The sequence below is a fragment of the Schistocerca americana genome, chromosome 11 (genome assembly GCF_021461395.2).
Source record: "Schistocerca americana isolate TAMUIC-IGC-003095 chromosome 11, iqSchAmer2.1, whole genome shotgun sequence".
Lineage (NCBI taxonomy): Eukaryota > Metazoa > Arthropoda > Insecta > Orthoptera > Acrididae > Schistocerca > Schistocerca americana.
Genome location: NC_060129.1, coordinates 176,271,383 through 176,283,875, shown reverse-complemented (window position 1 = coordinate 176,283,875; position 12,493 = coordinate 176,271,383). Strand labels below are relative to the sequence as shown.

Sequence of the window (12,493 nt, the reverse complement as noted above, 5' to 3'; positions counted from 1 at the left end):
TTTGGGCAGTGGACGTTACATTTCAGATGTGTTGCGACCCGTGGCTCTGCCCTTCATTTGGTTCCTGCGAGACCCTACGTTTCAGCAGGATAGTGCACGACCGGGCCTTTCTGGATACAGAAAATGTTCGACTGCTGACCTGGCCAGCACATTCTCCAGATCTCTCACCAATAGAAAACGTCTGATCAATGGTGGCCGAGCAACTGGCTCGTCACAATACGCCAGTCACTTCTCTCGATGAACTGTGGTATCGTGTTGAAGCTGCATGGGCAGCTGTACCTGTACACGCCATCTGAGCTCTGTTTGACTCAATGCCCAGGCGTGTCAAGGCCGTTATTACGGCCAGAGGTGGTTGTTTTTGGTACTGATTTCTCAGAATCTGTGCACCCAAATTGCGTGAAAATGTAATCACATGTCAGTTGTAGTATAATATATTTGTCCAATGAATACCCGATTACCATCCGCATTTCTTCTTGGTGTAGCAATTTTAATGTCCAGTACTGTACGTCACAAGCTTTCAGGTCCTGTCCCGTCCCCTCTAAATTCCACTGGCAACTCATTTTCCTCTGGATGAATTTCAAAGTCTGAATCTTCATCTGCATTGTTTCCACCTGTCTGACAATGGATTACGTTCTTGTAGGAAGCAAGTGTGCCCGAAATGCTTTTGGACCGGGAAATCAATATCCCTCACTTTAGCTTCCTTTAAGGATCTTCCAATTGTGATAACGTTTGGCTCCATGGACGAGTAGGCTTTGCCTCGTCTGCATATCCCTCGTCCTTCACCAGCGTCCATTCTGCAAGCCACTTCACCTCTTACTGGCGCGTTTCTTTGTTTACTTCTGGTGAAGTTCTACAGGGGGAAATCTGAACCGACATTGGCGAGGTGGCGTAATGACATCAGCAACTGCATCCTTCCAACACAGATTCTTGACATCTAATCCTAACTGCAAAACTATTCCGTGGTCCTCAAACACTTCATTGTACTCACTCGGTGAGTTAATAGTGACTTTAGACCTGAGAACCTTTTCTACTTGGCCATAAATTCTGTCGGGTGGTAGAAACGAATGTCCAACCATTGGACCATCTTCACTTGTTTCACAAGAGCTTCTTGTGTTAGACAACAGCACAGCGTACCCAACATCGTCTGGTTTTTGTTTTGATCTCCACAACTGTCTGACATCATTCGGATGGTATGGATGCCAGTCAGGATGGTATATGTTAACCTGTGATGTACACAAGACACAATTTCACTGGATCACTTTGCAAAGTCTGTTTCTTTCCATGTGTAATAATCCAAACTGATCTTCCCCGAGGTCGGCTTCTACCAGTTTTTCCATTCGTCTGTAAAGAATTCGTGTTAGTATTTTGCAGCCGTGACTTATTAAACTGATAGTTCGGTAATTTCACATCTGTCAACACTTGCTTTCTTTGGGATTGGAATTATTATATTCTTCTTGAAATCTGAGGGGTATTTCGCCTGTCTCATACATCTTGCTTACCAGATGGTAGAGTTTTGTCAAGGTTGGCTCTCCCAAGGCTATCAGTAGTTCTAATGAAATGTTGTCTACTCCCGGGGCCTTGTTTCGACTCAGGTCTTTCAGTGCTCTGTCAAACTCTTCACGCATATCATATCTCCCATTTCATCTTCATCTACATCCCCTTCAATTTCCATAATATTGTCCTCAAGAACATCGCCCCTGTATAGACCCTCTATATACTCCTTCCACCTTTCTGCTTTCACTTCTTTGCTTAGAACTGGGTTTCCATCTGAGCTCTTGATATTCATACAACTGGTTCTCTTTTCTCCAAAGGTCTCTTTAATTTTCCTCTAGGCAGTATCTATCTTACCCCTAGTGAGATAAGCCTCTACATCCTTACATTTGTCCTCTAGCCATCCCTGCTTAGCCATTTTTTCATCTCCCTTCACTATCTGTATAATTTCTTTTATTTCATCATACATTTCATCATACATTTCATCATTAAACTGATAGTTCGGTAATTTTCACATCTGTCAACGCCTGCTTTCTTTGGGATTGGAATTATAATATTCTTCTTGAGTTAAAACTAGCAGTAGGTAACTTTTACTCCTGATGGTACCTTTGAAAGCAGATGTCCGAAAGCTCGCGAATTTTGTTCGACGTAAAAACTGCGAAGATTTTATTCATTCAGAAGTTTTGATTGACATTAGTGTGGAATTTAGTCGGAGAATGGACGGGAAGTTGGGTGCGAGTGCAATTCACCGAGGTAAGGATGTGTTTGTGATGATTCCAGGAGGCGGCGGAGGCGGCAGCCGCGATGACTCTGAGCTGAGAGGGCGCGGCGGCGGGGGCGGAGGAGGCGGCGGAGGCGGGAGCGGCGGCCGGGCCTCCGGGGGCGGCCGCAGCCGTGACGACCCGCGGCGCCACACGCTGTCCGGCACGGCAGACCACCACCAGCACCAACAGCACCACCAGCACCACCAGCACCAGGCCATGGCCGGTCGCGCGATGGACCTCGAGGTGGGTGCCGCGGGCGTTGTCGTGCTGGAAAATGTTTTCAACTAATACGTGCCCAGTTCAGGAACACCCAGAGATCAGGCAGTCTTCTACTAGAAGGCTGTCTACTAGTAGAAGGCATGTCGGTAAGACAAATCCGCTGCTTATACTGATTCATCGTAGCCGTGCGTTATCCTGTTGGAAAGCATCCCACTACAACAGTCTGACATTTGGAGCAGTTGGGCATTCTGCTGGCTGAAGCCATGTTACTATTAGAAATACCCCATACATACAACTTCAGCGTGCTTGGGTGTTATCATGTTAGAAAGTAATCCACCAGAACTTGCTCAGTCCTGACATTCGGAACAGTTGGCCATCTGCTGCCTGAGCCATGCTGCTATTGGAAAATGCTCTGTTTACATGGATTCATCATGTTTGAGTGTTATCCCACTGGAAAACTATCTACTAAGACATGCTAAGTTCTAACATGTGAAGCAGTTGGGAGTTCTACTGATCTTCTTACGAATACCCAGCTCACATAGATTGAGCATGGTTGTGTGTTATCCTCTTGGAAAACGCCCAGTTCAGGAACACCCATTGATCAGGCTGTCTACTAGTAGAAGGCATGTCGGTAAGACAAATACGCTGCTTACACTGATTCATCGTGGTCGTGCGTTATCCTGTTGCAAAGCATCCCACTACAACATTCTGACATTTGGACCAGTTGAGCATTTTGCTGCCTGAAGCCATGTTACTATTGGAAATACTCCATACACACAGCTTCAGAATGCTTGGGTGTTATCATGTTAGAAAGTAATCCACTAGAACATGCTCAGTCCTGAAATTGGGAACAGTTGGCCATCTGCTGCCTGAAGCCATGCTGTAATTACAAATGCTCTGTTTACATGGATTCATCATGTTTGAGTGTTATCCCACTGGAAAACTACTAAGACGTGCTACGTTCTAACATGTCGGACAGTTGGGAGTTGTACTGATTGAATGCATGCTGCTATTACTGATACTTTGGTCACACAGATTCAGCATGGTTGTGTGTTATCCTGTTGGAAAACACCCCACTACACCATACTCAGTTCAGATATTTGGATCAGCTGGGTACTCTATCGCTAGGAAGTATATTACTATTAAAAATATTCCATTTCATACAGATTCATTATGGTTGGGTGTTAAACTGTAGGGAAACTGTCCACTATGACGTGTTCAGTTCAGATATTTGAAATGGTTGGGCATTCTACTTCTGGAAGCATTTGCTATTACGAATACTCCATTTTCACCTAATCATCATTGTTCAGTGTTATGAAGTTGGGAAATATCCACCTAGAATATACCAAGTTCAGAAATATGAAGCAGAGTGGCGTTCTCTGGCATAAAGGCGTGCTGATATTACAAATACAATGTTCACACAGGTTAATCATGGTTAGGTGGTACCCTGTCATATTGCGTTCCACCAGGATATGTTCAGTTCTTGCATTTGGAGCAGTTGCACATTGTTCTATGTGAAGACATTCTGCAATTACTAATATTCAGTTTACATAGATTCATCCTGGTTGTGAGTTATCCTGTTGGAAAACAGTTTGATAGTACATGCTCAATTCAGGAGCAGTTGGCCATTCTCTTGCTTGAAGGCATGCTGCTGTAAAAGTACTCCATCCACACAGATTCAGCATAGCTGGGCCTTTATCCTGTTGGATAGCACTTCACTACTCAATGCTTGGTTGTGACATCTAGAGCAGTTGGAACGCTCTCCTGCTGCAAAGCATACAGCTGTTACTAATACTCCGTTAATGCAGTTTCATCAAGGTTCTGTGTTCAGCTGTTGGAAAACATACCCCTAGAACATTCAAACATACGGAGCAGTTGGTCTTTCTACTGCAGCGAAGCATACTGCTAATAGAAATACTCCAATCCACAGATTGGTCATGGCACGGTTTTATTCTCTAAGAAAGCATTCTGCCAGAACATACTCAGTTTTGACATTTTGAGCAGTTCAGCTTTCTACCACTTGAAGGCATGCTGCTATTATAAATACTCCTTTCACATATTCATTGTGGATGAGTGTTATGTTGTTGGAAAACACACTGCTGGGACATGTTGGAGCAGTTGGTTAATCTACTGATTGAAGGCATGTTGCTGTTACACACGCTCTGTTCACACGGATTTATCATGGGTGAGTGTTATCCCATTGGAAAACACCCTGAGAGAACATGCTCACTTCTGAAATTTGAAGCAGCCAGTTGTTCTCTTGCTTTAAGCCGTGGTTCTATTACAAACACTCTGTTCACACAGATTCATCCTTGTTGGATGTTATCCTGTTGGAAAATTGTTGGAAGGCGTGCTGCCATTATGTACACACCATTCACCTGTAATCATCCTGGTTCACTCTTATATTTTTGAAAAACACTCAACTAGAACACAATCAGTTCTAATATTTGGAATGTTTGGGCGTTCTTCATGTGGTAAAGCTTGACACTGTTACATATAATTCATTCACTTTCAGTATGGGTGGGCGTTATCTTGCTGGAAATATTCTTGTAGTATGCTCAGTTCAGGAAGTTGGAATGGAAAGTATTTCGTTAGAACGAAATCTCGTATCAGACATTCAGTGCGGTATGGGAGTTGTCACTGATATACCCTACATCATTGTAGGTGACGATTGTGTTTGATGTAATGAAATCCGCTAAATCCAGACAATATGTGTATTTATTAATGGTCTATACAAACTTCTGTTGCGCATTATGCCCATCGTAAGCAGTAATAGTTATAGTGCATAAGATACGTGACACATATACGTGTTGTCACAGTCTGTTATCAGAATTGTGCTCAGACATAAACGTCGCCTCTTACTGCAAATGGTGCTTTTATTCTGCCGTAACAAACAGAACTCAATTCAAATGAAAATTACTTACACCCATGAGCTTCCGTCTAGTAGTGGGACCAACATCTTACAGACCACAGAAGCGATCAAATAACGGTACGCAGCTGTCAATGATACGTATCTTCTTACACACCAGCCAACACGGATTCAGAATATATCGTAAGTGTGAGACGTAGATTTTTACACGCGAAGTAATAAGTGCTGTCGACAGCGCATTTGCCAGACAACAACCATCTGCGCGAACAGTTCGACGACGTTTGCAGCAGCACGGACTATCAGCTCAGAGACCGTGGCTGCGGTTACCCTTGACGCTGCATCACAGACAGGAGCGCATGCGATGGTGTACACAACGACGAACCTCAGAGCATGAATGGCAAAACGTCATTTTTTCGGATGAATCCAGGTTCTGTTTACAGCATCACGATGGTCACAACCGTGTTTAGCGACGTCGCGGTGAACACACATTGGAAGCGTGTATTCGTCATCGCCATACTGGAGTATCTCCCGGCGTGATGGTACGGGGTGCCATTGGTTACACGTCTCGGTCACCTCTTGTTCGCATTGACGGCACTTTGAACAGTGGACGTTACATTTCAGATGTGTTACGACCCGTGGCTCTACCCTTCATTCGATCCCTGCGAAACCCTACATTTCAGCAGGATAATGCACGACCGCATTTTGCAGGTTCTGTACGGGCCTTTCTGGACACAGAAAATGTTCTACTGCTGCCCTGGCCAGCATATTCTCCAGATCTCTCACCAACTGAAAAGGTCTGGTCAATGGTGGCCGAGCAACTGGCGCGTCACAATACGCCAGTCACTACTCTCGATGAACTGTGGTATCGTGTTGAAGCTGCATGGGCAGCTGTACCTGTACACGCCATCCAAGATCTGTTTGACTCAATGCCCAGGCGTATCAAGGCCGTTATTACGGCCAGAGGTGGTTGGTCTGGGTACTGATTTCTGAGGATCTATGCACCCAAATTGCGTGAAAATGTTATCACATGTCAGTTGTAGTATAATATATTTGTCCAATGAATACCTGATTATCATCCGCATTTCTTCCTCTCGGCTTTTGACACCATTCCTCACAAGCAGCATCTAATCAAATCCCGTGCCTATGGTGTATCGTCTCAGCTGCGCGACTGGATCCGTGTTTTCCTATCAGGGAGGTCACAGTTCGTCGGAATTCACGGGAAGTCATCGAGAGAACCCAAAGTGACATCAGGGGTTCTCCTAGGAAGTGTTGTATAAGCCCTCTCCTGCTCTTGTTCTACGTCAACGATTTAGGAGACAATCTGAGTTGACTGCAGTTGATGCTTTAGTTTACCGTGTGTAATTATAATCCCACGACGAATGTCACAATGATTTAGAGAAGAAATAGAGCGAAAAGTGGCAATTGAACCTGAATAATGAAGAGTGTGTACACGTCCACAAGAGTACAGATGAGTGCGGCATTAAAACAATTCCGTAAAACTTCGGTTACACCATAAATCACACAAATTTAATGGATGTCGATTCGGTTAAGTGCCTAGGGATTATAATTACGAAAATCTAAAGCTGGAACTATCTTATAGAACATGTGGGAAAGGAGAAACAAAGAATACGTTTTATTGGCAGAATATGTAGAAGATGGACAAATTCGGTAAAGAGATTGCTACAGTACACTTGTCTGAGATTTTCACTCTGCAGCGGAGTGTGCGCTGAGATGAATCTTCCTGGCAGATTAAAACTGTGTGCCGGACCGAGACTCGAACTCGGGACCTTTCCCTTTCGCGGGCAAGTGCTCTACCAACCTTTTGTCTTAATCTCAAAAAATGGTTCAAATGGCTCTGAGCACTATGGGACTCGACATCGGGGTCATCAGTCCCCTAGAACTTAGAACTACTAACTAACCTAAGGATATGACACACATCCATGCCCGAGACAGGATTCGAACCTGCGACGTAGCGGTCGAGCGGTTCCAGACTGAAGCGCCTGCAAACGCTCGGCCACACCGGCCGGCTTTTAATCTCATTTTGTTCGTTTTTCTCGGGGCGGACGTCGCAAGACACCCGTTTCAGTTCGTTGTTGATCGTTTAACTCAGTTTTTTTTTTATTACAGAGGGCAGCTAACCCTCTGGCCGAACACGCTGAGCTGCCATCCCGGCACCAACTGAGTTACCCAAGACCGACTCACTCCCCGTCCTCACAGCTTTACTTCTGCCAGTACCTCGTCTCCTACCTTCCAAACTTTACAGAAGCTCTCCTGCGAACCTTGCAGAACTTGTAGAACTAGCACTCCTGAAAGAAAGCTTGAATTTGGAAGGTAGGAGACGAGGTACTGGCAGAAGTAAAGCTGTGAGGACGGGGCGTGAGTCGTGCTTGGGTAGCTCAGTTGGTAGAGCACTTGCCCACGAAAAGCAAAGGTCCCGAGGTCGAGTCTAGGTCCGGCACACAGTTTTAATCTGCCAGGAAGTTTCATATCAGCGCACACTCCGCTGCAGAGTGAAAATCTCATTCTGGAAACATCCCCGAGGCTGTGGCTAAGCCATGTCTCCGCAATATCGTTTCTTTCAGGACTGCTAGTTCTGCAGGGTTCGCAGGAGAGCTGTAAAGTTTGGAAGGTAGGAGACGAGGTACTGACAGAAGTAAAGCTGTGAGTACCGGGCGTGAGTCGTGCTTCGGTACCTCAGTTGGTAGAGCACTTGCCCGCGAACGGCAAAGGTCCCGAGTTCGAGTCTCGGTCCGGCACACAGTTTTAACGAGCCAGGAAGTTTCAAATTCTTAATAATCGATGTTTTATGTAGAGCTGTTCATAAATGTTTTTTAAATTAGGAAAACATAACTAATTTTTTAAGGCAAAAATTAGAAGCCAAATCCTCTTTAATTGGACTCTGTCCATCGTTTTATACCACAGAGGTAAATAAGTATCGTAGAAAGATGAAAACCAATCATTTTCACAGCACCCATGACATCATACAAAGGCTACATTTTTACATTTGCTACTGTATCGTTACAATAGGAACCTAACAGGACTGATCTGGAGCCAAGCTGCTGGATTTGACCCGAGAAATAACAAGACTGCGGAACGCTGGCGGGATACAGAAAGGCTCGTCATGATAGAAGAAGCACTCCTGCGAACCTTGTAGAACTAGCACTCTTGAAAGAAATCTTCTGTAAAGTTTGGAAGGTAGGAGACGAGGTACTGGCCGACGAAAAGCTGTGAGGACGGGGCGAGAGTCGTGCTTGGGTAGCTCAGTTGCCCCTGGTTGGCTTCGTGGGTTCTGTTGTTGATACGCTCGTTATCCACGTAGCAGGTGACACTTCCAGAACTGAAATGTATGTCTCGGATTCGCACGGAGAAGGAGCTTAGAGATTAGCAGACGACTGACTGTAAGTAATACCTTCAGTGGATTCAATATTTGATTATACGGTGAAATCCTTCAATACTCTCTTACGTCACACACAGCTTCTGCAGAAAAATTACCCTGTGGTTAAGTTAGGAATTTTCATTACTCTTGTTTTTAATTACAATAGTACATCAGCTAAAAACGATAACGTGTTGAGGTTTTCGTCTAGTCGTCTAACGAGCGTATTGTGGAAGATTTGCAGTGTATTATTTGAGTGTGCTTAAAAATTAAACGACATTCGAAGCTGTACTACTCCTCTGCTCGTCTCTTTACGTGTGAACTGTAGTGGTGGGGAGCTCGTGAATGAGTCGTTCAAATGAACGCTTCACTCCAGTGAAGTGTGAACTAACTACTCAATTTCAGTGAACTGGTACTTCAAACTCTCCACAGATAGCACACTCCACACTTTTTTTCTAGTTCGTTCACTCACTCTCTTCCCCTCTCCCTCTCCCACTACATTGGCGCTACGTCAATCATTCTCCCTTCACTTCAGTCCTCCCTCTACTGTCTGTCGACGAATCGCGCGGTGAAATACACTTACAACAACAGTTGCACTTTGCTTTCCCATCACCTAAATCGGCGAAGAAACCCCAAATTTCACTACTTCTACGTGATCGCGAGTTGCTAGCCATTGTATAAGGGTGAACAGACACAAAAATTGCTTTCCGAATAAAATAAAGAGGGATTTTACCTGAAATCGTAACAACGACTACAGGTGACAGTTTACGTTTTGAATTTAGAGGGTTATTATTCTCAACAAAAATAAAATCTACAGGAAAACTTCTGAATAATTACTTAACGTAGGTATATAAGCTTTGTGACAGTGGTAAACATACTCATTCTATTTTGGATTAAATTTTAAAAGGAACATAAAATTGGACTTAATTTCGTTAGTAGCCCTAGTTTTCAGTCCATAAACACAACAAATAATGTTTCATTTGGCAGATGAAGACTCTTTTTGGCGCTTCATGAAAAAATGTCGAGCAAAGTTAAACGTAGTACCTTCTTTATATGTGACAGGCTTCTCTATTTATCTTTCCTTTGTCCCCTTCGACCATGCTGTATTTAAGTTACCTCAGACGCTGTAAGACGCAAAACGTTACGTGGACGTTACTTCATAGTTCGGCCATCTGTTGGTAAAATTATGAAGTATTACGAAGCTTTATTGTACGAGGGTAGGCGCGGCTGAGCGGCGAACTGGACAACTTCGCCAGGCTTCCGTACTTCATGAATGAACTACTTCATTTGAACGCTTCACGGCAAAGAGTGAAATGAATGAAGTTCTTAACGGGAATGAACGAGTTCGACCCATCTCTAGTGAACTGCAGCTGGCCACATGACTGCAGTCTAGCTGTAACAGCTGACCGGCCGGTGCTGTCCAAGTCAAGTGCGCCGCGAAAGTCGTTGTCCCGTATTACCGCAAAGTCGACGCGCGCGTAACGCACAGCACAAAGCCTACCATTCTTACCTTACTTCACAGTACTCGAGAAAGCTTGGCTGCAGTCCCACGTCAAACGGAAATCCAATGAGGTTCCAGGAAACGCGGAAGAACACGAGACGTGTTTCTTAAGTAAGTACCGTTTTGAAATTAAAAAAAGACGTGCTAAGACATATCATTAATTCAATTTTTACATGAAAACCTGTACCTTAATCTACTTTTCTACATAATTTCCGTCAATACTGATGCACTTGTCATAACGTTGTACCAGTTTTTGAACACCCTCCTCATAGAAGTCTGCCGCCTGACTTGTTAACCACTGCAGCACCACTGTTTTGACTTCGTCATCGTCTCGAAGCAACACCGACTCAAAGGAAGGCCTCGGCGCTTGTCGGTGACGTCACGTCAGCTAGACATGGCGAACGAAAGGTCTGTTGCAGGCAGAAACGCCTGCTTATCACCATAAATTTCTTAGTTTTGGACAAAATGTTTGGTATTGTTTTGGATTCCGCAGTTTCATTTAGTTGAAAGATTTTCATACTGTCGTAAAGCTACAAATGAAGATCATAGTTCTGTATTACTGAATCCTGTCGAAATAAACGTAGATCAATATGAGAAGAAGCTTTGCCCTATTGCAAGCTTCGGAAGTTTTACATTCAAAAAACTATATTTACTTGATCCATTTTGTTATCGAAACTTACCCCAACCCCCTTACAATTAACTCGTTTCTTTTATTTATTTATTTATTTACTTTCGTTTGACATCGTCACTGGAAATGTGAACTAATTTACATATGTAAATGTCCAACTGTTGCCAGTCATTAGATTACAGTCGTTTTCAACGAAAGCAATTCTAAACAGGAAACAAAGTAGCTTCATACATCGAAAATACTGCTGAGTTTAAACTTTTTTAAACATGCACATTAGAAAAGATAAATATTCCCCTCTTGCCACTGAAAGGAGGAACTTTATAAGATAAAAAAATTTTATTTGATGAAACAAGTATGTCTCTTTTGCCTCTTCTTCTGTCCCCCACCCCCTCCCCCAACGTGTACAATCGCAAGATATTTCATTAACATTCAGTGCTCATCACCGCATAGTCAACCAAGATACCTATAGAAGAGCACCAATATATTCACAGTTTCTTGTAAAAGCAACCCAGTACAAACGTAACTTCCTCAGATTTACAAATAAGGTAAAGAAGCACGAATTCTGTTGCTGCTGGACCATGAAGTTGTTTTTGTGTGTCAATCCTTAAAACAGGTGTAAATTTAAGTTCAGGAGTACACTATTTGTTAAGAAGTGTAATTAATTGCGCAATTAATTGATGGCAGAAATCTCTCAGAACATTGTGTGTCGGTCAACTACCACCAATAGTTTCACATTTTCCTGTGTCAGAGAGGGAGACACCACCATTATGAGTATGCCTGCAACAGACCTGGCGTTCGCCGTGCCTAGCTGACGTGACGTCACGAACAAGCGCCGAGGCCTTCCTTTGAGTCGGTGTTGCTCGAAGACGCTGACCGCCCAGGTGTTTCTTCAAGTGCAGGAACAGATGGTAGTCACTGGGCGCAAGATCGGGGCTGTACGGAGGATGATCTCGAGTTTCCCGTCGAAAAGATGTGATGAGATCTTTGGTCTGATCCGCCACACGCGGACGGGCATTGTCTTGCAGCAAAACGATACCCTGGCTCAACTTCCGTGGACTGTTGCTTTGATTCTGGTGTGACGTAGGCCACCCACGTTTCATCGCCCGTAACAATTTGGCTTAAGAAATCATCACCGTCGTTGTGGTACCGCTCGAGGAACGTCAATGCACTGTCTAAACGTTTGGTTTTCTGCACATCCGTCAACATTTTCGGTACCCAACGTGCGCACAATTTTCGGTAATTCAAGTGCTCGGCCACAATGCCGTACAAAACACTACGAGAAACATTAGGAAAGTCATCCCGCAAGGAGGAAATCGTAAAGCGTCTGTTTTCTCTCGCCTTATTGTCCACTTCCTGCACCAAACTTTCATTAACGACCGAAGGACGCCCACTCCGTTGTTCGTCGTGCACATTTGTGCGACCATCTTTAAATGCTCTCACCCACTTTCTTACCATTCCATCACTCAATGTTTTCTCCGTAAACTGCACAGATCTCACGATGAATATCGATCGCTTTTAGGCCTTTAGCACTAAGAAATCTTATAACAGGCCGTACTTCACAGTCTGCGGGACTCACGATTATCGGAGGCATCTTAAACGCTCAGTACACAACGTGAACAACGAAGAATCAGACTGTAATGGCGTCAGT

At 44.1% G+C, this 12,493-nt stretch overlaps 1 protein-coding gene across 1 annotated transcript in view; it reads left to right on the top strand.

The window, feature by feature from the left end:
* Positions 1–12,493, top strand: part of LOC124553492 (protein PRRC2A-like) — a 1,723,518-nt gene that overhangs the window by 1,133,149 nt on the left and 577,876 nt on the right. Inside the window, exon 23 of the mRNA XM_047127347.1 lies at positions 2,272–2,498. Coding sequence (XP_046983303.1) covers positions 2,272–2,498 — 227 coding nt within the window. The remainder of the gene's footprint in view (positions 1–2,271; positions 2,499–12,493) is intronic.